The sequence below is a fragment of the Sinohyriopsis cumingii genome, chromosome 3, assembly GCF_028554795.1.
Source record: "Sinohyriopsis cumingii isolate HCF-2022 chromosome 3, ASM2855479v2, whole genome shotgun sequence".
In the NCBI taxonomy this organism is placed as follows: Eukaryota; Metazoa; Mollusca; class Bivalvia; order Unionida; family Unionidae; genus Sinohyriopsis; species Sinohyriopsis cumingii.
In genome coordinates this window covers 143,548,205-143,570,915 of record NC_142963.1, presented here as the reverse complement: position 1 = coordinate 143,570,915, position 22,711 = coordinate 143,548,205, and the positions used below count along the sequence as shown (strand labels likewise).

Here is a 22,711-nt window from a genome sequence, read left to right as displayed (position 1 = left end):
TAAAGCTGCTAAACATGATCCAGTCCTTCCACGATGACATGAAAGGCACAGTGCAGTACGATGGCTCAACGTCCGACCAATTCGAAACAAGGTTGCGGAGTGAAACAGGGTTGTGTCCATGCTCCCACGCTCTTCGGCATCTTCTTCGCAGTCATGTTCAAGCACGCCTTTGGGACATTTACAGAAGGAATCTACCTGCACACGCAATCAGACAGTAGACTGTTCAACCTGGCACGACTGACTGCAAAGAGCAAAGTTCGTGAAGCAGCCACCAGGGACATGCTCTTCGCAGACGATGCTGGTCTAGCCACTCACACAGAAGCTGAGCTACAGTACCTGCTGAATCGGTTTTGTTAAGCATGCGATGAGTTTGGGTTGACTATCAGCCTAAAGAAAACAAACGTGATGGCTCAGGACGCGGACCCCCAAGCATCATCATCAACAACTACGAACTTGAGGTAGTTCACGTACCTCGGCTCTACCATCACCAACATCCTCGCGCTCGATGCTGAGCTCACCAAGCAGATTGCAAAGGCATCAACAACTCTCTCCAGATTGTCGCAGAGAGTGTGAAACAACACCATGCTGATCCTGAACACTAAGATCTCCGTGTACCGTGCCTGTGTGCTAAGCACTCTCCTTTACGCTAGTGAAACCCGGACTATGTACGCCTAACAAGAGAAAAGACTGAGGGATTTTCACATGCTATGCCTCCGACGTATAGTCGGTATCACCTGGAGCGATCGAGTAGCAAACAACGAGGTGCTTGAACGTGCAAAGATTCCCATCATGGTCACACTCCTCCACTAACGTCGCATCAGATGGGCTGTACGTCGAATGGATGACGGACGGATCCCCAAAAACCTTCTTTATTCGAAACTTGCCTCTGGCAAAAGGTCGATCGGACATCCCCATCTCCACTGAAAGGATGTCTGCAAGCGCGACATGAAAGCCATTGATATCGATGTCATCATCTGCGAAGAGCGTGCTCTAGACAGGTGCAGCTGGCGACACTGGTCTGAAAGTCGGCGAGGACAAGTTACACTTATAGCTGATGAAAAGCGATCTCAGAGGAATAAGAAGCAGCTCCAACCCATACAAGACTCAACCTTCAAGTGCAGCAAGGACTGCCACTACCGAGTTGGGCTCCATAGCCACAGCTGACGCTGTACAACCACCAACCGGGACATCTCTCATGGGCACGCTTCCGTCGTATCTCGAGACTAACGGATGCCAACCAGAACCCACAAAAGGGTCCGGGACAGTGCCCTGGCCAGCAACGAGTTTCCTGCAATTTAATGCCATTTTGGTAGCTTTTCCTGGTCTAACTTCTAGCGGTTGTCTGACCGTTTCGAAGACAGACTTCTTTTGTAACTGATTTGTGCCCAGGCAATAGTACTGATCGATGTCTGGATCCCTCTCACTCACTTGAGGCCAAAGAGGATTAGCGGGGTGTTGGTGAGCGCCGGTGGATAGAGTAAAAATTTGTTCATGAATTACACGTTGGCAGCATAAATGAGTTTGCACATTATTGATATACGGATGCGTTATGTAATTTGCAGAAAGGTCACGATTCAAGAGTACAAATTTACAAAGACACAATTTTGGTAATTTAAAAAAAAAATCAGCTTTTTGACGCTCCAAGACATTGGGAGTCCGGCCCAACCGCGCCATCCCCCCACCCCCCCACGTTAGTATGATACTGTTCATAATGTAACACATTAAACAAAATAGTTTAATGATGTAAGGATTTCGGTTGTTTATTTTGTTAATTTTCCATTAAAATGTGGATTTTGTTAATTTTCCATTAAAATGTGGATTTTTGGAATTAGCAAACTCATATTCTTGTTCAGTAACCGCAATCAAATTTCGACTGTAACTTAAATTTGGTTTGCAATCAACGTTCATCTATTCCCGATTTCTCCTTCATTTTCAAACATGATTACGATCGCAATGAGAGTTAAAAATCACTACTTAAACAATTTTATTTCACCAATATTTTTATCTTAATAAACACATGTCATTTGTCGTAGAGTGTAACAGGTATATATACTATATTGGTAATGTTGAACATGGGATAAAAACGGGTCATGGAAGTAAAGACATTGATAATTTGCACGATTCATGTGCAAAACTATTTTTTATTTTTCAAACCATTTATATTTGAAGCTCTTTTATTTTATGTGGAGTTCAGCTTTATGCATTTTGACAGCATTCTCATTGATTTCATAAATGTACATTATATGATATTTTATGCTCTATTCATCTTTATGTAGAGAGAGGAATGAGGGAGAGCGGAGCAGAAGAAGAAGACAAAACGAAATATGTCTAAATATATAAGCACATGTATATATAACATTCCTAAGGTTTAATTGGTTTCTTAAATGGGAACGGAAAGTAGCTCCAAACGTGTTTTTCTCCCACTGATATATTTCAATACTTGCATGTCACTACCTTAATTGCCACAGTCATATAAAAACGCGCTGTAATAGATTCGAAAGCGAGAGACATCGATTCAAAACTAAAGCCCCAATGTCTACTAGTAAATATTTGATTTCCTTTGACGTGAAAACTGCAATTCATTTAAATCAGTTGCACTGAATCTCTGGATGATTCAATTCATAGCTAATGGATGTTGATTATAGACACATAAAAGAGAGCATGTATTCTACCTCCATCGTAGTAATTACTATTACTGTGAAATCCGCTTAATCCGAAGCAAGCGACCTAACACCTCAGTGAATTCATTATTCGTTCTATCCGAAAATTGAATACAATAGTATTGTATTTTTTTTTTCATCGCAAAATATTTGGCTCACAATCCGAGTTATCCATTCTTTTAAAAGTAGTTTTAGGCCCTTCTGTAGTTGTGACAATTTATGGAGCAAAATAAATAATATTTTTAATGTTCAAGACGATCAAATAACTTCAGATCAATCAATTTATTTTTTACATAATTATAATTTAATTTTGTAAAGTGTTTCTATTTACCATACGAACAATTCATTTTGGGAGGGGTTGTTTCTTTTTCTTTGTTTCTGTTGGTACTGATTTTTTTTTAATTATTTAATTTTTTATTATAATTATTATTTATGAAAAGCAATAGGTTTGAACGAGCCAATAATAAGAAAAGTGATAGCGAGCTGGCAATTAATGCTATTTCGCTATACACGGATGAGATGTCATCGGACCTCGACAACACTTTGTAACATTCATTAAATCGGAAGATGTAATTCCTTTACATGAGGAAACAGGAATTAGAGATATTACTGGGACAGCGGAAACCCCACTCCTCTTTTATTTAGAAAAAAGGATACAAGCATTTCTTCGTTACAAGTGATTCCGTTACAGGTGGAGTTAAGTGTCTTTTAAAATTAACATTAATATACATTTTTAATTTACTGAACTTAATTAAGTTTCGGAATTCAAATTGCTTCTTCTATTTAGTAAATGCAAACAAAATTATAGTTTCTTTCACGATTAAAGTTTGCATATTTCTCTGCCGAAGATGATGACACATGGTCCAGACTTCCTGATAAACAAAATTACATTTGGATTAAAAATTTATATTTATATACTTATAAATGACTTTGATTTTTTTTTTATTTGTGTCATCTTGTTTTGACAATTAAATTAACTTTTTAATATAGTGATGTATTATCTTTATTACATTTTTAATAATCTGAAAACCGCTGATCTTGAAAAATGAAATTCCATATATTGCGTGACAGCAGGATTTCGATTGCTTTGGAATCGATAGATGTGGCAAAATATTAGACGAGTAAAAAAAAAATTTGATTATGCAAATTAAAAGATATATAGAACATTCCCAGATGCTGTTGATAGCTTATGCTTGATTTGTCTTTGAAAGGGTGACATGTACTAAAAGCACGACGCGGTACACAAAGGCACGATCAGCGCGTGTGGTTTTCTATTAATATTACTTTCACTTGTTACAAAGTATAAAAGGATAGAAAATGAATCCAGAAATAATTCTGATAAAAGGAATCAACATGTGTGAGAGGATGATGAAAATTCATTCTAAAAAACAAAGATAATGTAAACCTTGTACATCATTTAAAACAGTATGTAAATACAGCGGTATCAGCTGGACATCTCCATATTAATAGCACTAGATGATGCAATTCTCTTCAATGTTTTGGCGAATGCTTTTCATTTTCTTTGGGTAACAGAGTACAGGAGTGCAGAGAGCCAAGCTTCGTATCTTTGTCGTGTAAGAACTGAACACGCGCTACGAAAATCCTAATGTAATTTCCTTTCCAATAAATTAACCTTGTCACTAAACTAAACTGAAAAAACAGGCTCTACTGAAGGGCTGATGACGAGAATCGAAATCGTCAAATTAGCCTGCTTCCTACATGCTAAAAGGGTTTTCATGTGACATGGTTTCGTACATAACTATTGGTAAGTTTAAATTGTGCTGCATTTTGCACGGCGAACAGGCGATAAGGGTCTGTAACAAGTTTTCTTTAAAAAAAGAAGTGACTGTACAGTTAAAAATAAAAGCACATGACTTGCCAATACCGACTAAAAAAATACGCCGAAAATAACATAATCACAAAAAATGAACAACATTTTTACCCATGCGCAATGCAAATCGTAAATTTTTTGAGCAATTTAATATCAATCAAATGTGGCTCTCAACAGTTTCTTATTTTGCATAGGGTTAGATTTTTTTAAAAACAAGTTTACCAGTTTTCCTCACTGGGCACATTACCTATTAAAAAGACCTTGTAAATCTTAGGTATTGTTAAAATAAGTTTTCATTCCCTTTATTTTGGTGTATGATTGATGGGTGTTACAGGGATTAAGGAGTATACAGCATGACCTTACTTCAGATGTACATCTCTCAAAACACTGCTAGCTCCGCCTGTTCATTTTCACTTCCTGGATTATGTGGTCTTAAACCAAGTAACGGAAAAGTACAAACACCAATAAGTTTTGTACAATTCAACAGATAACTTAATTCCCAAGAATATAAAGTGAAAATTTTAAAAGGAACGTACAGTAATTAAATCCAAAATAGTCCAAAACGTTGTATCACCAGTCATAATGAATTAAGTTCTAATTAAATTCCAATGGTGTTTGAAAAAAGATCCAGCGCTGAATGTGTTGATATGCCTGTGGTCTTGAATGTACCAGTGTACCAGTGGCCTGAAGTGTGATGATGTGTTAACAGTCTTCCAATTAATCACAGTAATATAATCCAAGATGTCCTTGTCTGAAATCACTATAATCCAAATTAATATTTCTGTCCAAGAATATAACTGAGCACTTTGTAATTCCAGAGAATATTAATTTGAATACTTAATTCCAACCAAATCAAACACAACGATAAGAATGATTCTGCTTCTGATGTTATTTTAAGTGAATACAATTGAATAAAAAGTAAGACACAAAAGTAGAGCCAGGATGTAAAAAGTTCATTTCTAGAAAATTCTTAATTGTAAACAAATAAAATCTGTTACTAAAATTATAATAAAGAATGTAGTAAACATCAGGTGCAAAAGGTTTATTCATGGGAAATATTAAAATCCTTGAGCCAGACCCAAATAAACATGTTTACCTCTATTGATAATGATCTCAATATTTAACCCAAACTCATAGACAAAATATTAGCCGTGTATTTGTTCACAAAATTACCAGTTATTGGTCAGGTACACAATGAACTTGATTTTGGACAAGGTAAGTCCAAAATAAAATTGAACTAACAATATAATCATGGAGAAAAAATGACAACAATACAGATTAAATGCAGATTAAATGTTCATAACAACTAGTATTAACTTTGCAAGGTTTGACCATGTGACATAGATTAGCAGGGAATATTTTGGTGGACGACTATGGGGAAAAAATCTATTAGTTTTAAGATTTTAATATCTAATCCTGAAATTGACTTTTGTAACTTTATTTTAAATTTAAAATTTAACGATTTCTATTCATCAATAAAATCCGATAGTCACGGTAGTACAGACCCATAACATATTGCAACAGTCTAAGTAACCTTTTAACTTATATTATTTCAATACACGGATAACGTTCTCCATATCACAAGATTCTCCAGTCCATATAGATTTTACTGAGTAAAAGGTGCCATTCATATATCATTTCAGAACCTTTACATACATCTCCAGGAGGTTATTGCTATTTTAGCTACAGAACTAGAGGAAATCTCACCAAAAATAAACCATCAGCTCGAATTGCTGTCAATTCCATTGTTAGCTTGACCGATACAAGTATTGATATCGGAATTTTTCCGGCTAATCTGAAATTAGCCAAAGTGTTTCCAGTCTTCAACAAACTGACAGATCGTCAGCAAACAATTATCAACCTAACTCGATTTCGCCTACCTTCTCGAAAACGTTTTGAAAAACAAATATCTCCCTTCATCTTCACAAATTTTTAAACAAATATGATCTTCTACATAATTCACGATCAGGCTTCAGAGAAATGTATTCATGTTGTCAGCAGACAGGTGCCTGATACATGGCTAGCAGCTACAGATGACGGCAAATAATTGCAGCTGTTTTTATAGATTGTTAAAAAGTGTTTGATTTAGTATGTCATTAAATCTTGACCAAAAAAAACCCCCTCAAATACATAGAATCAGCGATATCGCGTTCTAGGATTGGATCTTATCTAACAGGAAGGCAACATTACGTTTATGTAGCCAATGCAAAATTTACTTTACAAAAATTCAGAAGTGGAGTCCCTCAAGACTCTATTCTTGGCCGTTTGTTCTTTCTGTTTTTTTTATTTACACGAAAGCCACTGAAACTAGTCTTTTTACGATGACATTTAGGTTGGTATAAGGCGGTGAGAAACCAAAAAAAATGCAATGAAAGACAAAGCTAACAATTAGACAATTTGATTAAGGCGAAGAATAAAGAGGAAAGCAATATAATTTTTCAGGGTACTAAATAAAGTCACACAGAAAATCAATACCCTTCAGGAGTGAGTACTGACAGGTGTTTATCATGGGAAAATCAACTAAAACGCGTACTGTTCTCAGTATACTTCAGGATATCAATCATACATGCCACAATCTATACTAAAAATATATATTACCCATTGTTTGATTAGGATTTTGTACAATTTGCAATGCTACTTACCAAATAACACACACACACACACAGATAATTAAAGTCCTAAATATTAGCCACGTAGAATTGACACAAGAAAATTAATTATCTAATTATTATGCCTCCTCATATTTATTCTTAATTTACAGTGTTTACAATTTATTTATATAGTAAAGTACTTTGAAGTTATTTTGACATATAACTCTTTTCATAACATAGCTGTGCAATATATAATCCCAGATTCAAATATCCATTCACACAATCTACTATCTATTTCGGACTCTAATCCTCATTTGCGTCAATTCAGCTCTGTATAAAACATCTTTTAAATAGTTTACAACAATGTTGTCATTCCTAATGATATTAAACAAACACCAACGCTATATCCTATTAACAGCGCAATTCAAAAATATCTTCATTTTGATTATGCCGTGCCTCAAACAAATTGATGCCCCAGTGCTTGACATCACTATAAACTTCCACACCGCAGACATCGTAGCGATATGACTGACAAATTTTTAAAGCTACGTTAACAATCCAAATCACACACACAAACGCACATTATTATTATTATTAATTATTATTATTATTATTATTATTATTATTATTATTATTATTATTATTATTATTATAATTATTATTATTATTGTTTTTGTCAAAATCAACATCATCAATCAGGACCAGCCTTATGGGCAAGGCGGTTGCCATGGGAGCCGCGCCTTCGGAGCCCTACTCTCCAATTGACAAAAATATTGGGCATATTACATGTTTGTTCTTGCCGCAGTGAGAAACACGCAACAACTAGATAGACGAATGGGTCCAGGTACCATGTTAAATATCTAGACTAAGATGGGTTTAATTGTCCTTGGTTTAGGGTTTGACTGATTTTCAATTAGGGTTGGTTTGATAACGGTCAGACAGATGAAGAGGAAAAGTGAATTTGGTATCGCTAAAATGACAAGTTGAAATGATGCAGAAACAACAGTTGAAATAAGTGTCTTGTGGTGAGACTTTCCAGGAATCGGTTAACTAAGAAAGCAAGGACATATGAGATGTTACTCATACCTGGATAGGCGTATGTTAACATTCGGAGGTTAGATAAATACAATCCTGAATGGCTAAACAAAATAAGAGGCATGATTTTCCCAGATGAAATTCCATTATCGAAAGAATAATGTATATGTTTCAGTCTCCTCGTAATCATTTGTTTTCATTCATTTGTTTCAAAATCATACATCAATTATCCTTTGATGATTTCGAAAGATAATTGTTTGAATTGATTTGTTTTGAATGTTATTTGACTCGTTTATTCTAAGAATTTTATATATTTTTTCCTTGATAAGAATATTGATAGAATTGACTCATATATATGTAATACGAATCACCTAGGCTAGGAATTGAAATTACTATATCGGGAAATGTTATGCATACGAATTGTTAGTAGCAAATATTGTTCTTAAGACATCAAGTGAATTTCGTTCATTCGTTTATATAATTAAGATATTAATTATTTAACCGTCAATCAATAGTGTTATGTATATTTGATATAATTTAGATGTTATTTTATTTAATTGTTTGTAAATTTTAAAATATTTTTATTTTTAATTTCTTTACATGTCAGAGTAATGTAAATTTTGTTTACTATGATTTTGATATTTTCCAGAAAAATCTTGTAATAACTACTTAATAATAGAAACACTGTTCCTATTTTAGACTTAGTTTCTGATCTTAATTCAGAAATCACTGAGACAAGTAAACAACTTTCTATTTTTATTTTATTATCGAGTAAAATGATTGGTTTTTATCAAGGTCATATTTTATCATGTAACTTTAGATTGTAAACAGCCCTATTTCGCAATTGTGGGTTTTCAGACATTGAGCTGTAGTTAGATTTATTAGTGATGTTTAGAGATAAATTGCTCAACTTTGGCTTTTACCTTGGACACTGGAAAAGTGTTTGTTTGTGACCAGTTTGGAGTTATATTTTAATTTTTATTCAAATTATTTGGATTCTAAAAGATCGATTCTTTACCCTGTAAATATTCGAGTGCTCATGCAGAATTCTTGGACAAAGACATTTCTTTAAATTTTATTCGGAAATTCAAACACCGGAATATTGTTTGTGAATCAGAAAAGAACTGTAGACACGTACGTAATATAAAGGCTATAGATTACATTATCGCCTTCCACTTTGGATTTTTCGTCGGGACTAGAACTTGAATTCATTAGAACATTTCATTACTAGAACTTCTAAAATTTAATTCGTGGATTATTCTTGGATTATTTTTGGATTTTATTCTTAAAACCGTAAGTTCTTATTTTTTCATTTTTGCATTGTTTTTATAGGGAAATAAAATATTTGTTAAATTTTTCAAAGCTTGTTGTTTTTACTCTTTCTTTCTTTACTGTTTAAACAAGTGACATAAGAATATGTACTAGCATTAAGAGCGTCTGCTGGTCGACATTTAGTCCAGTGAGTGATTTATGTCCACAGCAGGGAACAATTGTTTATTAAGAGGTCTAGTTTATGTCATAGTTCAGTTAGGGATGCTGATAGCCGTTAGGGGATACATTGATTGGCTGTACTAGGATTTGTATATCAGCTGGCAGGCTGCGAAGTGAATTATATTAGCCTTAGTGTCTGTTGAATTGCGACATGACGCTAACTGACGTAACGAGAGAGTGTATACTATTCTATCTTAGAAGTAAAAGCCTGACACATATTTCGGTTGTCTATTATATTTTCTTAAAGGGGAAATAGATCCATATACATACCCATACAGAGAGGACAGAGAGCATACAACAAATTTACATTTCATGACCTGAAAGAGGCTGGAGACCTGAAAGAGGCTGGAGAGAGAGAGAGAGAGAGAGAGAGAGAGAGAGAGAGAGAGAGAGAGAGAGAAAGAGAGAGAGATTGGACTCTAACCTGTCATCAACGTTGAATTCGGAACAACCGGCAAGTAAACAATGCAGGGCACTTGAGCTCGATCGCTCACTCGATTTCATAATGAAATTTATCGGTATAAATAGAAGGCTATCTGGATTTTTATAAACTTGGTAATTATTTCTAAGAAAGGGTATCATTCAAAAGTCTAGTTCAATTTCATTTTGTTAATATAATTGATTAAATTTTTATATTCTGCATACGGGGGAGCGAGTTGTTTTATTATATATCTCTGATCATGTCTCCATTTATTCCATCTTTAAATTTCATATTTTATTTTACTATTATTCGATTCGGGCAATAACGCAGTGGTCTATCATCTTCAAAATAACGATAACCAAACCACCACGTGACATGCAGTAACTCAGCTGGCCGGGTGCCACTGCCAGCGTGGCGCCTTGAGCCTCGAAACTATAAGGCCGGGCCTGACGTCAGTTGAAATCTGAGGGCCGAAAGCGGGGAATGTTCTATACCCACAGTACAATAACGATCGTAAGGTCTCAAGTGTGAATCTGGTACGTACAATTCTTTTTACAATGTAACATATTCTTAAAATTATTCAACTGGTTTCATAAATTCAGTATTAAATTAAGTTATTACCCATTTGAGACCCTCAATATAGTAGTGTTTTTCTCCACCAGTCGTTCAAAAATAAACCCATTATTGTATCTCAACACAACACATGCATAAAACGAGGATCTTTTAAAACAGCTGTCTCTTCATAAGACCATAGCGTGTCAGCATGGAAAATATAACTATAGATTTGCTTTTTGTCGTGAATTTACTAGTCAAACATGATCGTGTGTGTCGCTTCTAAGAGAGATTTACTCGTATACCCTTTGCTACGGTGGTTTTATACAAGAAAGGTATTTGTCAAACCATTACCAAGGTCAGGTGGTGTAGCGATTGATAAAGTTTATTTGCGTCCCTATTTCAACAACTTTAGGCTATGTTGAATGCATTTTTAACTGTTTTTCATGTAATCTCATTAATGCGGTGTGCAATGAAAGTATCGCATTTTTAACTGTTTTTCATGTAATCTCATTAATACGGTGTGCAATGAAAGTATCAAAAATCGATTCACCGTGTACTGCATGCTGCATGACGATAAAATAAGGCTTTATCATTGAGCTCATCTCAGACCTGCATAAAATAGACTTTCAAGAAAGTCGTTCTTAAACGCAAAAGGAAGAACTGTTCAAACTATATTACAAACCATACGGTGAATAACAGTCCTTTCAAGTGCAATGGATCCATCAGGGGATCGCGTGTGTCAGGGATTGATTAAGAAAAATGCATTAAACTGACTGTGTTTTCGACTCTTTTTTCAAAAAGGAAAACACAAAACAGAGCCAAGACAAACAATAAACACAAAAAGCGTTGAAATTACAAAAGTTTACATAACAATTTCTGCTGGAATAAAAGCTAACAAAAGTTTAATGGTTCGACTAGTTGGCTTCAACTTGACTGATGATGTTTGTACACTAGTTTATATGGACCTACAAATGGATAAGCCATATCGCCATGTTTTTGTTGGTTTTTTTTTTTTTTTTTTTTGTAAATTGGCGCGACAGTAAGTTATATCCCGCATATTTAATTGTATTAGAAGTAAGTATAGGATAGTGAGTGAGTAATGAGCAAAATAAACAATTATTTAAATGAAAATGTCATTGATGTCAAAAAACGATTTTATTTGAGGGTGGTTGTCTTTTTCTTGTTCTTGATTTACGCCGCACGGTTTCGATGTTCTAAGGCGGCGAATCCAGTAAGATACCTTTTCGTTCCTGGTTAGGGAACTCCATTTGGGGTTGTGAACGATGGCAGTTAGTGTTACATCACTGAAAGTGTGGCCAGAAGAAAGAGATGTGTTCTGCAACTGGACATTTGTCCAGCTTTTCTGTTATCCAGTCAGATCTGTAAAGACTAGTCCTTTTTGTAGCTTCTCAGTTTCTCCAAAATACTGAACGACGCAGATCTTACATTGCTTGAGATAAGTTACATTCTCTGTTTTGCACGTTCTGTTTGTACCATGTACATTCAATCGCTAGTGGAAGTGCCAGCAAATGTGCTGGTCTGTATCATATGTTGACAGGTTCTGCGCTTTTTATTACCATAGGGGCTTGCTAGATTGGGCTTGGCTTGTGACTGGCGTTAGCATCGTTCTGGCTAGGTCTACAGAGAATGTAATTTATCTTAAGAAAAATCAATTACAGCGTCGTTTTAAGTTATATATATATATATATATATATATATATATATATATATATATATATATATATATATATATATATATATATATATAAAGGAGCACAAAATTCAGATACATACTGCTACAAAGACAGGCGTTGCATAATGTAAATCGTTCACAGCTTAGGTGACAGGAGTTAGTTTTACTGTCAATCAGGAGATAGAATATCGAAACACAAATTTAATTCTTCTTCTAACATGCACTCTCTGTCACTCACTATGTTGGCGTTGATTTTAGAAAACGAAACATTTCTGTACTCATTATCCCTTCTTTGATTTTTGTTATACAGCTTTGTGGGGCTGACGGTAATAGATATTTAGTATACCCAGTTTAAGACACTTTATAGTCTTTTTCAGTCGTTTTTTATCCTTAGTTTGTAGATTTCTTCTTATCATTTAAACATGTAGGAATCAAGAATTTCTCTTGGCTTTTGTGTTTGTTTTGTGGATGCAAGTTGTTTATTCTCCTGCAAAGGAACTTGTTTAGCTCGCAAATCTGGGAAACTGAGAGAGAGAGAGAGAGAGAGAGAGAGAGAGAGAGAGAGAGAGAGATTGTTATGCATATTTAATTTAATCGTATGTCTGTTAGTTTATTTGTTTTGTTTATTCATTACATGTTATTGTAATTTAACATTGTACGCTGGACATGACCTTGTCCAAAACTGAGTTCATTTCTGCTTGACCTGATTGACTTGTCTTGTTTCTTTCTTTATTTCATTTATGTAAACAACTAATAAAAGCTTCATTATTCTCATGAGCATCTGCACTTGGTATTGGTTACAAATTGGTAATTTAATATGACTTTTGGATCATTACATATCAATTGGTAATTTAATATGACTTTTGGATCATTACATATTAATTGGTAATTTAATAGGACTTTTAGATCATTACATACAAACTGGTGATTTAATATGTCTTTTGGATCTTTCCATTCTAACTGGTAATTTAATAGGACTTATGTATCATTACATACAAACTGGTAATTTAATAAGACTTTTGGATCACTACATACTAATCGGTAACTTAATAAGACTTTTGGATCACTACATACTAATCGGTAACTTAATAAGACTTTTGGATCACTACATACTAATTGGTAACTTAATAAGACTTTTGGATCATTACATCGCTTACTAATTAGAAGATGGTTGTCGGTTGACATGGTAGTTAAAACTGATTTTTACTCATCTTTCTTTATGACCAACGAGCAACAAAACATAATTTCAATATTATATATATTCGTGTATTTGTTATGTATGATTAACGTAATTACTTAAATATATACGAATGTACGCATGTATGCATACACACAAGCACAAACACACAAGTGTGTGTGTGTGTGTGTGTATGTGTGTGTGTGTGTCTTTTTGGACCTACTGGATCACCTCCGTCAATAAGTGATTACATACATGAAGCAAAGCTGCAAAACACAGTGTACAAGTAATGTAAGCTACCAGTAGCGCTTTCAGGAACTTCGGCAACATTTTTATCAAATGCAAGCATTCACGAAAAACGTAAATACAAAATTACAACAATTTACGCAGAAAAAAAAAACAAAAAAAGTTCAAAATCAAGAAGGTAAATGATGCCAAGAGATAACGCAATATTGTAAGTAAATAAAATTTACTAAATTTCTATCTTCATAGCAACAAGGTGGCGTGTATTTAAAATGTGTTGTGAAGGATTCCACATGATACGTTTCTGTATTTGTTGTTGCTAGCAAAGTGTTTATGTAATTACGAAAGAAATATTTTTCACTATGTATGTATTGTATGTATGTGTGTGTGCATGTATGTATGTTTGCATGTTTGCATGTATGTATGTATGTATGTATGTATGTATTTAGAACTTTGATAAAGAAAGTACTTACCTTTCTGCCAGGCAACCGGAACTGATGGACCCCACAAGGGTCATGAGTAGTTGAACAAAAAAGACCCAGTTCATTTCCCTAAGATCAGCTCTGGTTTGACACCCAAGGTCAAAGAGAGTTGGCCCTAAAAACGCCACACTCATTCCAAATATAGCGAATACGAGACAGTCTATTAAAACGGACACCCAGTTCTTTTTGAATAACTTCCAGAACGATACTTTTTCTTCTGTAAATTCTGCGGCAGTAACACACCCATTCGGACGAGGAAGATTCAGTTCCACCCCTTGTGATCCAGGGGAAGAAGGTAATCCATCCAAACTGCCTCCTTCGTGTTCCATATTTGATGTCGTTTGCTTTACCTTATATTACGCGCACCATTTTATCAAAAAAACTCCAGTTTATTGAAAACTTCATCACTGAGCGAACTTCATTTGTATTTATGCACTTCTAACATAGGAATATTCGAGATCTACCGATCAGCCGACTATGTCATGCAACATATGGTCTCTATCTGCCTCTGAATCGGTGTGTCATTGACCAGAAAACGAAAATATCGCGGATAATAGCAAAGGTATGAATTTTTTATCGAATCACCGACTGCGTGTAGTCTTGCAACGTTGATTGGCGTTTGGTGACATCTGCAGCTGCATAAATACTGGCAGCAGCAACAACAAGTCAGCATAGAACGCTAGTCGAAGAAACAATGCGTTTCTCGTCGGAATCAATAATATATTATTTGAGTTATAATGACATCCAACATCATGCTGTCAATCGAATCTGAAAAATAACAGATCCACTGGGTTTACACAATATCATTAGCGCCATGCATGGATACCAACTTTCCAACAATAAGATATAGCGGACTCTTAAATAGATTTTGGTACCAAATTTATGCCAATATATCGCCAATGTAAGCATATCAAGGGACATTTTTACATTTACTCGTCCGCTACGTGCTCTAACCACTTTCAGGTCATATTAAATTCCAGATTAGAGAATAAGAGAGAATGCCATTATTCATGATGCCCAAATTATATTAACTTTAACTCCATTAACGAAGTCAGTCTACATTCTGACCCCAGGGATTTAGATTCCGTATATTTTCAATGTCATTACAATCTACTTTCTTTTTTATTAATGCAATACAAAACCACCCATCTGTCGCCGCAAAGAATTATATATCAACAGTATCAAAGTTAACTCAAACACAAAATGTAAGTTCAAAAACCTATCATGGTTTACTTTTTTCCCATTTAATGGACTCGTTAAGAACGATCAGAGAATGGTAGCAACTGACGTTATTATACCGTTGCTTCCGATTTCCTTCATGATCGTCGGCCTTTATGTACACAGAAATGATCTCATATACAGACATCTAGTGTCAGTAAAACGTTTATTGAGGGATTCGTCGATTGTACTTTGCTTGAATTATTTAAGATCAGCCCAATGGATTAAGCTTTAATTGGCGATCATATCGGAGACTTTGGGTCAGAATTTGATGCCCGATCAAACTTTGTTTAATATTCGGATGACGAAAAATGTATACTTCACACTTGTCTCACATTATTCCAGTGTGAACCCTGATCTTCCATATATATGACATGCAAAGACAATCTCTCATATCTTTTGGGATTGCCACATAATTATTATTTTTATAAATGAAATTTTGCAATTGATGAAAAGTAAATGTAGGCATACAAATAATTTAGATTAACAAACAGAAATATTTAACTTTGAAATAAAAAACAAAACTCAGTCTGTTGATATAATTAATATAATAATTCTATGTGCAAACCAATAAATGTATAAATGTAGATTTAATCAAGACAGACCAAATTTGCCTCAGAAACTACATATAGGGAACGTCTGACAATATATGGTCATTGTACAAACAGTTATAGAGCAGTAAACTATGTTTTTGGAAACAGACGTGCGTGCGTGCGTGTGTGTGTATGTGTGAATATACAGATATTTGTATGCTCTCATGTCTGTAAAAATACTAATTTTGCCATATATAATAAGTATCTTTAAACTATTAAGTGAAGAATATTTATTTTACTATTCTCCATTTTCTCTCTCAGTATTTTTCCGTACTACACGACTTTACGCACATAACTCCGCCCCGATAAATTTGAACTTAGTCGCGCGCTCGACATAACTTTCGAAAGAAAATGGCGTGTCTAGTTAAAATTGAAATTTCCAGTCATATTGTGAATGAATGCGCATTGCAACAACTTTTCCATTTGATCTGGAATGAATATACTTCGGTATTTTGTTTCGATTAGAAGAAAGTTTGTGATTTTGGACTGGATTCATCTGTGCAAATTATACATGAAATACATCGGATTGAGGTGGCGCGGGAGAAGCATGTTTATATCTGCAAATGTGTTACTGTTTCTGTCATTGAATGTTTGAAATCATAATGTGGGAAAAATATGAAGTCTTTCAATTGCAATTGTCAAAAAGACACTATGGAATTTAATGCTTATTTCATTTTGAGTGCAGTAAGGAGGATACAACTGCACTTATCATCGAAATTACAGCAGAATTTCTAAATGTGTAATCCAGATTGAAAACCTATGACATGGCTCATGAAATTCGGATTTGCAGAATTAATAAAATACATTTTTGAGGAAATTCAGGATGTAAAACTGTAAGTATATTTTATTTTGCCATTCTTATCACCAGCTAAAGAAGAGAGTATATGACTTGTCACTTGTATGTTATTTGTAAAGACCTTATCTTCCGTCTGTTATATAATGTAGCTAGCCTAAATCCGTAACATTGTATCAACGCGGAATATGCCAAGACAGCTGGGGTTTTTTGCAGTCGACGAAACGTGTTTTAGTTCATTCAGAAACAAATTTAAACAACCACAACGTAAAGACCCTCTTACGCGAGTGTACATGATTTGTTTACATATCATAACTGCAGGCGTCTGCGTCCATTGTTTGTTTACAATAGAAAATAGTTCATTTATGCACGTGAATGCTATATGTGTATTGTTGCGCGAGTTCATTATAGGGTAATATTGAACGATTCTGACAATGTAAAGTTAACGGGGAAAAAATAAGCATATAATAAGTCTTCATACTGCACGACACGTGTATCTAATAGAAAGGAAGTAATTTGTAAACAAGCAATGAACGCTCGTGTAGCATATGCTTTTAAGATTTGTTTGTGAATGAACTAAACAAGCCGTTTTGTCCATTAAAAAATAGAGATGATAAAGTTAACTATGTGGACGAGTTCACTGAGTCACAAACAAAACTTTCGAACAAGCACCCGAATGAACGTGATATTTGCAATCTCCACCATGAACGTAAGAGATGCATTACTGCAAATCCCATTCTGATCACTTAAACAGTTATTGAGGAGAAATATTTGTAACTTTCCGCAAATAAAATGGTTCAGACTATGACCAATGCTCTATATAGATGGTCTATATAAATAGCACAGTAGAGCATATCGAGGCCAACGGCTATCGTATATGTGTCAGAGACGTCCCATTTTGCAAGTCAGTGAAAATGATAAATTCGAGGCCAAAAATGCAAATGAAGGTTTTGGTAGGAAACTAAGAGCATCAGAGCCAATAAGTCGACACGACGACAAAGTATTATTTTCAATACCTGGACTGTCACACAACAGCTGCTTTGCAGTTTTCCCCGTTTTGCTATTTTGATACGCTGTTAAACTAGCTATAGAAGCCATACAGGTCATACATAGCTGGGGTCCTTCCAACAACGAGCATGCAAGTGACAGGGCATAAATATGTGTCTTCTTTAGCTGGTATGAGAATGGCAATTAATATACTTACATTTTTGCACATTGAATTTCATCAAAATGTACCAAGCTCTGCAAATACGAATGACCTGACCCACGTCATTCGTTCCAAAACTTGATACATACCGAGAAACTGTACTCTAATTTCTACTGCATTTCCAACTGATATCACATTCTCCTTACAACACTCAAAAACGAAATGAAAGTGATATTCCATGGTGTCTTTTTGATAATTTCAATTAAAAGAATAACTATGTTTCTCACATTACGATTCCAAACAATCAATGACAAAAGAGAAACAGCTGCAGTTGATTCAGTGCCAGTCCACTGCTCAAAGCACATATATATTGTACGGAATTGACTCAGCTATATAACAAAAACTCCTGTCCATCACAAGCAGAAAAGTAAAATTGAGTTTCATCAACAGAAAAACAGAATCCCAAAATCCATCCATTCCAGACCAACTAGAAAAATTGTTTCAATGCGCATTCATTCACGCTAAGCCTCTATACACAAACTCTAAGTAGACCAAAACAAGAACTTTTTAAACTAATGTCGAGCGCGCCGCGAAGTTCAAAGGTCGCTGGGCGGTGCTATGTGTGCATTAATACTGTTACTGTGTATTGATAAATCTACGGCTGTGTATTTAATTTGGAAACACTATAAATTCAGTTACTTTGTTTCTCGTAGAGTATTATTTTCATTACTAAGCCTTAGGTAGAAAAACAATATGAGTATATAATGAAAAGATTCCTGTATTTGTACCGGAAAATATGAACTCGTTTTTCGGTCTAATACTGTACTTCTATGGTCGTGTACTATTGCTCAGGAAAACTCGTTCATTGTTTCCCATACAAATGCAGTAACCTATAAATCTATCATTATGTCAATAAAACATTATATATATATATATATATATATATATATATATATATATATATATATATATATATATATATATATATACTGTAGATAAATCGATAGATAGACAGGTTTTGGAGACCTAGATCAATAACTGTGTGCATTTTAGTATTCTCATGTAAATATATTAAAACATTAAATCAAATTTTAAAAAAACCACATGACAATTAAAACCCGACATATTTTGTAATATATGCGATCAGATCAACCTTCTTTGTTATGTTTAAAATCGCAAGACCAGCGCTATATTGGAAAATCATTAGAACTTATGGACCACTCATGCAGAAATGGAATTAAATACAAAAGTCGTCTGCTAGAGTTTGGTTTTGGCTTTTTGCTGTACAAACCAACAAGGACTTTCCTCCATGTCACTGTGTTAATACTTCGGACTGCACGATGATTTATTTCTCTAAATAAACATTTTTATATAATATGTTTTGAACCATTCTGAAGACTCTTTATCATTTTCGAGTTTTAGTTTATTTGCATATGGTATAACGGTACCAATTGCGCAAGTCCAGGTGGGCGGAGCTTAAGGTGTATGGAACATTGTATTCAGAATTAAAGAACAACACTAGCTGTGATTGGTGCATTATGTAAGAGTTGTACTTTCTGTTTGGCTTAAAAAAATGTTGAGCCTCTTGGCAACATGTGAGTTTGTGTTAATTTCTATCTAGATCATATTTTGTATTTTTTATGATTTTTTTAAAATATGGTACACATGGCTGAAAATGTGCTTGTTGTGACTAGATAACTCTTACCCCTGTCTAGTTCCAGTAGAGTTATCTCTCTTAAATGCAATGGAGTACCTGGTTATGTCATTGTCAAATTGACAATCTAGCATTGTTCTATATGGCAGTGTGTGACATGCATGCCCAAGTAGGACAGAAAGTATATTTATTTCACAGAACATTAGCATTGAGGTATATGGAAAAACAATTGGTACCGTGATACCTAAAGGAAAGAATGGCCTCACAGTGTATCCATAGAAACGCATACATGTGGGCGGCATTTATGAACTATACTAGTTTGATGTAGGAAAACAAATGTGTGCTGAACAGTTTTGGTCAAATATTGAAAGTTCTTTAAGAATAAAATGTATGAAATCTTCAGAAAATAGCACAAGTTGGCTTTGGATGGGGACTTTTGATAACTATAGCTATGATAGATATAGACTTGTGTTACCTGATGCCTTTATGTATCTGCTGTTAACTCCTGGATTGGAATGCATGCAACAAAATAAGTTATGGAAACATAATATAGTTGATTTTGGCCAAATATTGGCTATTTTACCTGCAAAAGATGAAAAATCATGTGTACAAAAACAGCTATCTTGTTCTTGTAAGGCATGCCATAAACCAGGATAGAGAACACTCTAAGTACACTTGTAGAGAGATCACTTGTACCATGTGGGATGTTCTGGCATGAGTAATTTTTAGGTAATTTATTAAGGATATGGTATTCCTTCACACTTTGATTTGAATCGTCCTGCTCTAATTGTCCATTTTTTTTACACTTTCCTGCTTTGAAATTGTTCATGTAGTTAGTTCAGTTCTCTTGCATTCCCTTTTGTTGAAGTAGCAGTGAATACCAACAAACAAGAACAGTTTCCTTAAGTCATCATTTCCCATTGGCACTTGTATAAGCCCAATTATAATCTACTATTGACTTTCAATTAATCCTATTTCTTTCTGTCAAGCTGCTCTTGTGGAATTTCCATGTTTGGTCCAACATTACAGAATGATAACCATTTTAGTCACACAGTGCGTATTCATTCCATTCAAATCCACACTGTTCTTGAAACTTTGCAACCCATCGCAAGAATCCAAATTGGCATGAGATGATATCTGCATGGTTATGGAAGGCTGCACTCTACATGCCGGCATTGTAGAAAATATGAACTATGTGATATGAAAGAGCTGCGTCATCTTAGAAATTAAAATTACATGACTCTTGAGGTCTCCACTAAATGTAGGAGTCTAAATGTTAGGTTCTCACTTTATCAGTAATGTATTTTGAGATAATTTAATTGCAATGAAGTTAATACAGGTTGTTGATGAACTCATCTATATTACATGGATACTGTATTAGAGGTTACCACACCTTATGTATATCATTCAGTTATCTCCCTTACACCAGTCATAACATTTCAAGGAAGTGACTAGTTATGAAAATAAAGAGAAGATTTGTGAAGTATTATATTAGCCCTCAATCTTGATGCAAACGTAAGTAGAAGCAATTTAATAATTTCTCACAGTAAAGTTTACAAGTTTACAAACTGATAAGGCATGTTCTGCTTGGATATGAGATAAATTTATCTCTAACTTATGCCAATTATTATTAAATTCTTATGTAGAAGAAATATACTTTATATGTATCTATATTATCTAAATTATTCACCCTTTTATATTAGATGGAAATGAACACAACTTCACTTGAAATTTGGGTACCTGTAAGGGATGTTATAGCACAGTTGCCTTTGGGCTGTCCTTGGACCTGTTGGGCCCTGCCCCATATATTTGTCCAAGGTAAGGTCATCAAACTTTCACTTCTCATTTCTCGCATTGCTGATTTTGCCTCCTTTAATTCCTTTATCATAAGCTACCTCTCCCTTTTAGATAAACACATTCCTCCGGTTTTTAACTCCATTTGATGTGCTATACTTAGTGTTTATATTTGGCATTTTTCTATATTTTATTCCCCTAATTTCACCCCCCCCCCCAATCCAACATAACCACTTATAAGCTGTGATTTACTATATTTGGTGACTGATTGGCTTATTGAAACAATTTTATTCACATTACAAAGGAGGAAAGCTTACTATTTGTGTTACAATGAGGATGGGTAGGTGGACCTTTGTGTGAGGTCTGGTGGTTAGTGACCTCTTGTATCTGCAGATAGTGTAAAGTGGTCAAAGCTTATACTTAATAATAAGATTGGGTCATGTCCACCGGTCTCTGATGTTAAGTTCTGCACCTACCAAACAAATATAAATTCCTTTCTTTTAGGTGAATTGTACATTTTGAAGTAGGACAGGTACATACTATTTGGTACATTGACCTTTGACCTAGTTATTACATAATATGACATAATGTGATTTATCCCATATCACCTATGTGAAGTTCAGTAAGTGCTGATATGAATAAGATACAACTCATAGTTGAAAGAATTCATTTTATTTCAAAAGATGATTTTGATGGTGAAGCAAAAGTATGAAAACAATAGTTCAAACAGCTCAATGACATTTCTATACACATTCATATAAGACATAGGCTAGTACCTCATCAAATTGTTTTTCACAAGTGAGACTAAGTATATTTGTTACTTATACAGTCCCGAACTATTTCACAGATTATTGGAAAAATTAAGGTTTGCTATAGGTATAACGGTACCAATTGCGCAAGTCCAGGTGGGCGGAGCTTAAGGTGTATGGAACATTGTATTCAGAATTAAAGAACAACACTAGCTGTGATTGGTGCATTATGTAAGAGTTGTACTTTCTGTTTGGCTTAAAAAAATGTTGAGCCTCTTGGCAACATGTGAGTTTGTGTTAATTTCTATCTAGATCATATTTTGTATTTTTTATGATTTTTTTAAAATATGGTACACATGGCTGAAAATGTGCTTGTTGTGACTAGATAACTCTTACCCCTGTCTAGTTCCAGTAGAGTTATCTCTCTTAAATGCAATGGAGTACCTGGTTATGTCATTGTCAAATTGACAATCTAGCATTGTTCTATATGGCAGTGTGTGACATGCATGCCCAAGTAGGACAGAAAGTATATTTATTTCACAGAACATTAGCATTGAGGTATATGGAAAAACAATTGGTACCGT

At 34.6% G+C, this 22,711-nt stretch overlaps 1 protein-coding gene across 2 annotated transcripts in view; it reads right to left on the bottom strand.

Moving 5' to 3' along the window:
* The window catches only part of LOC149804008 (solute carrier family 60 member 1-like), a 150,300-nt gene that overhangs the window by 62,575 nt on the left and 65,014 nt on the right, over positions 1-22,711 (bottom strand). The window contains exon 2 of one of the 2 annotated variants that reach the window (XM_089953885.1): positions 14,171-14,947. The exons of the other annotated variant lie outside the window; for it this stretch is intronic. Within the exon in view, the coding sequence (XP_089810011.1) occupies positions 14,171-14,508 (338 nt within the window). The 5' untranslated portion in view covers positions 14,509-14,947. The remainder of the gene's footprint in view (positions 1-14,170; positions 14,948-22,711) is intronic. 2 annotated transcript variants of the gene reach the window in all.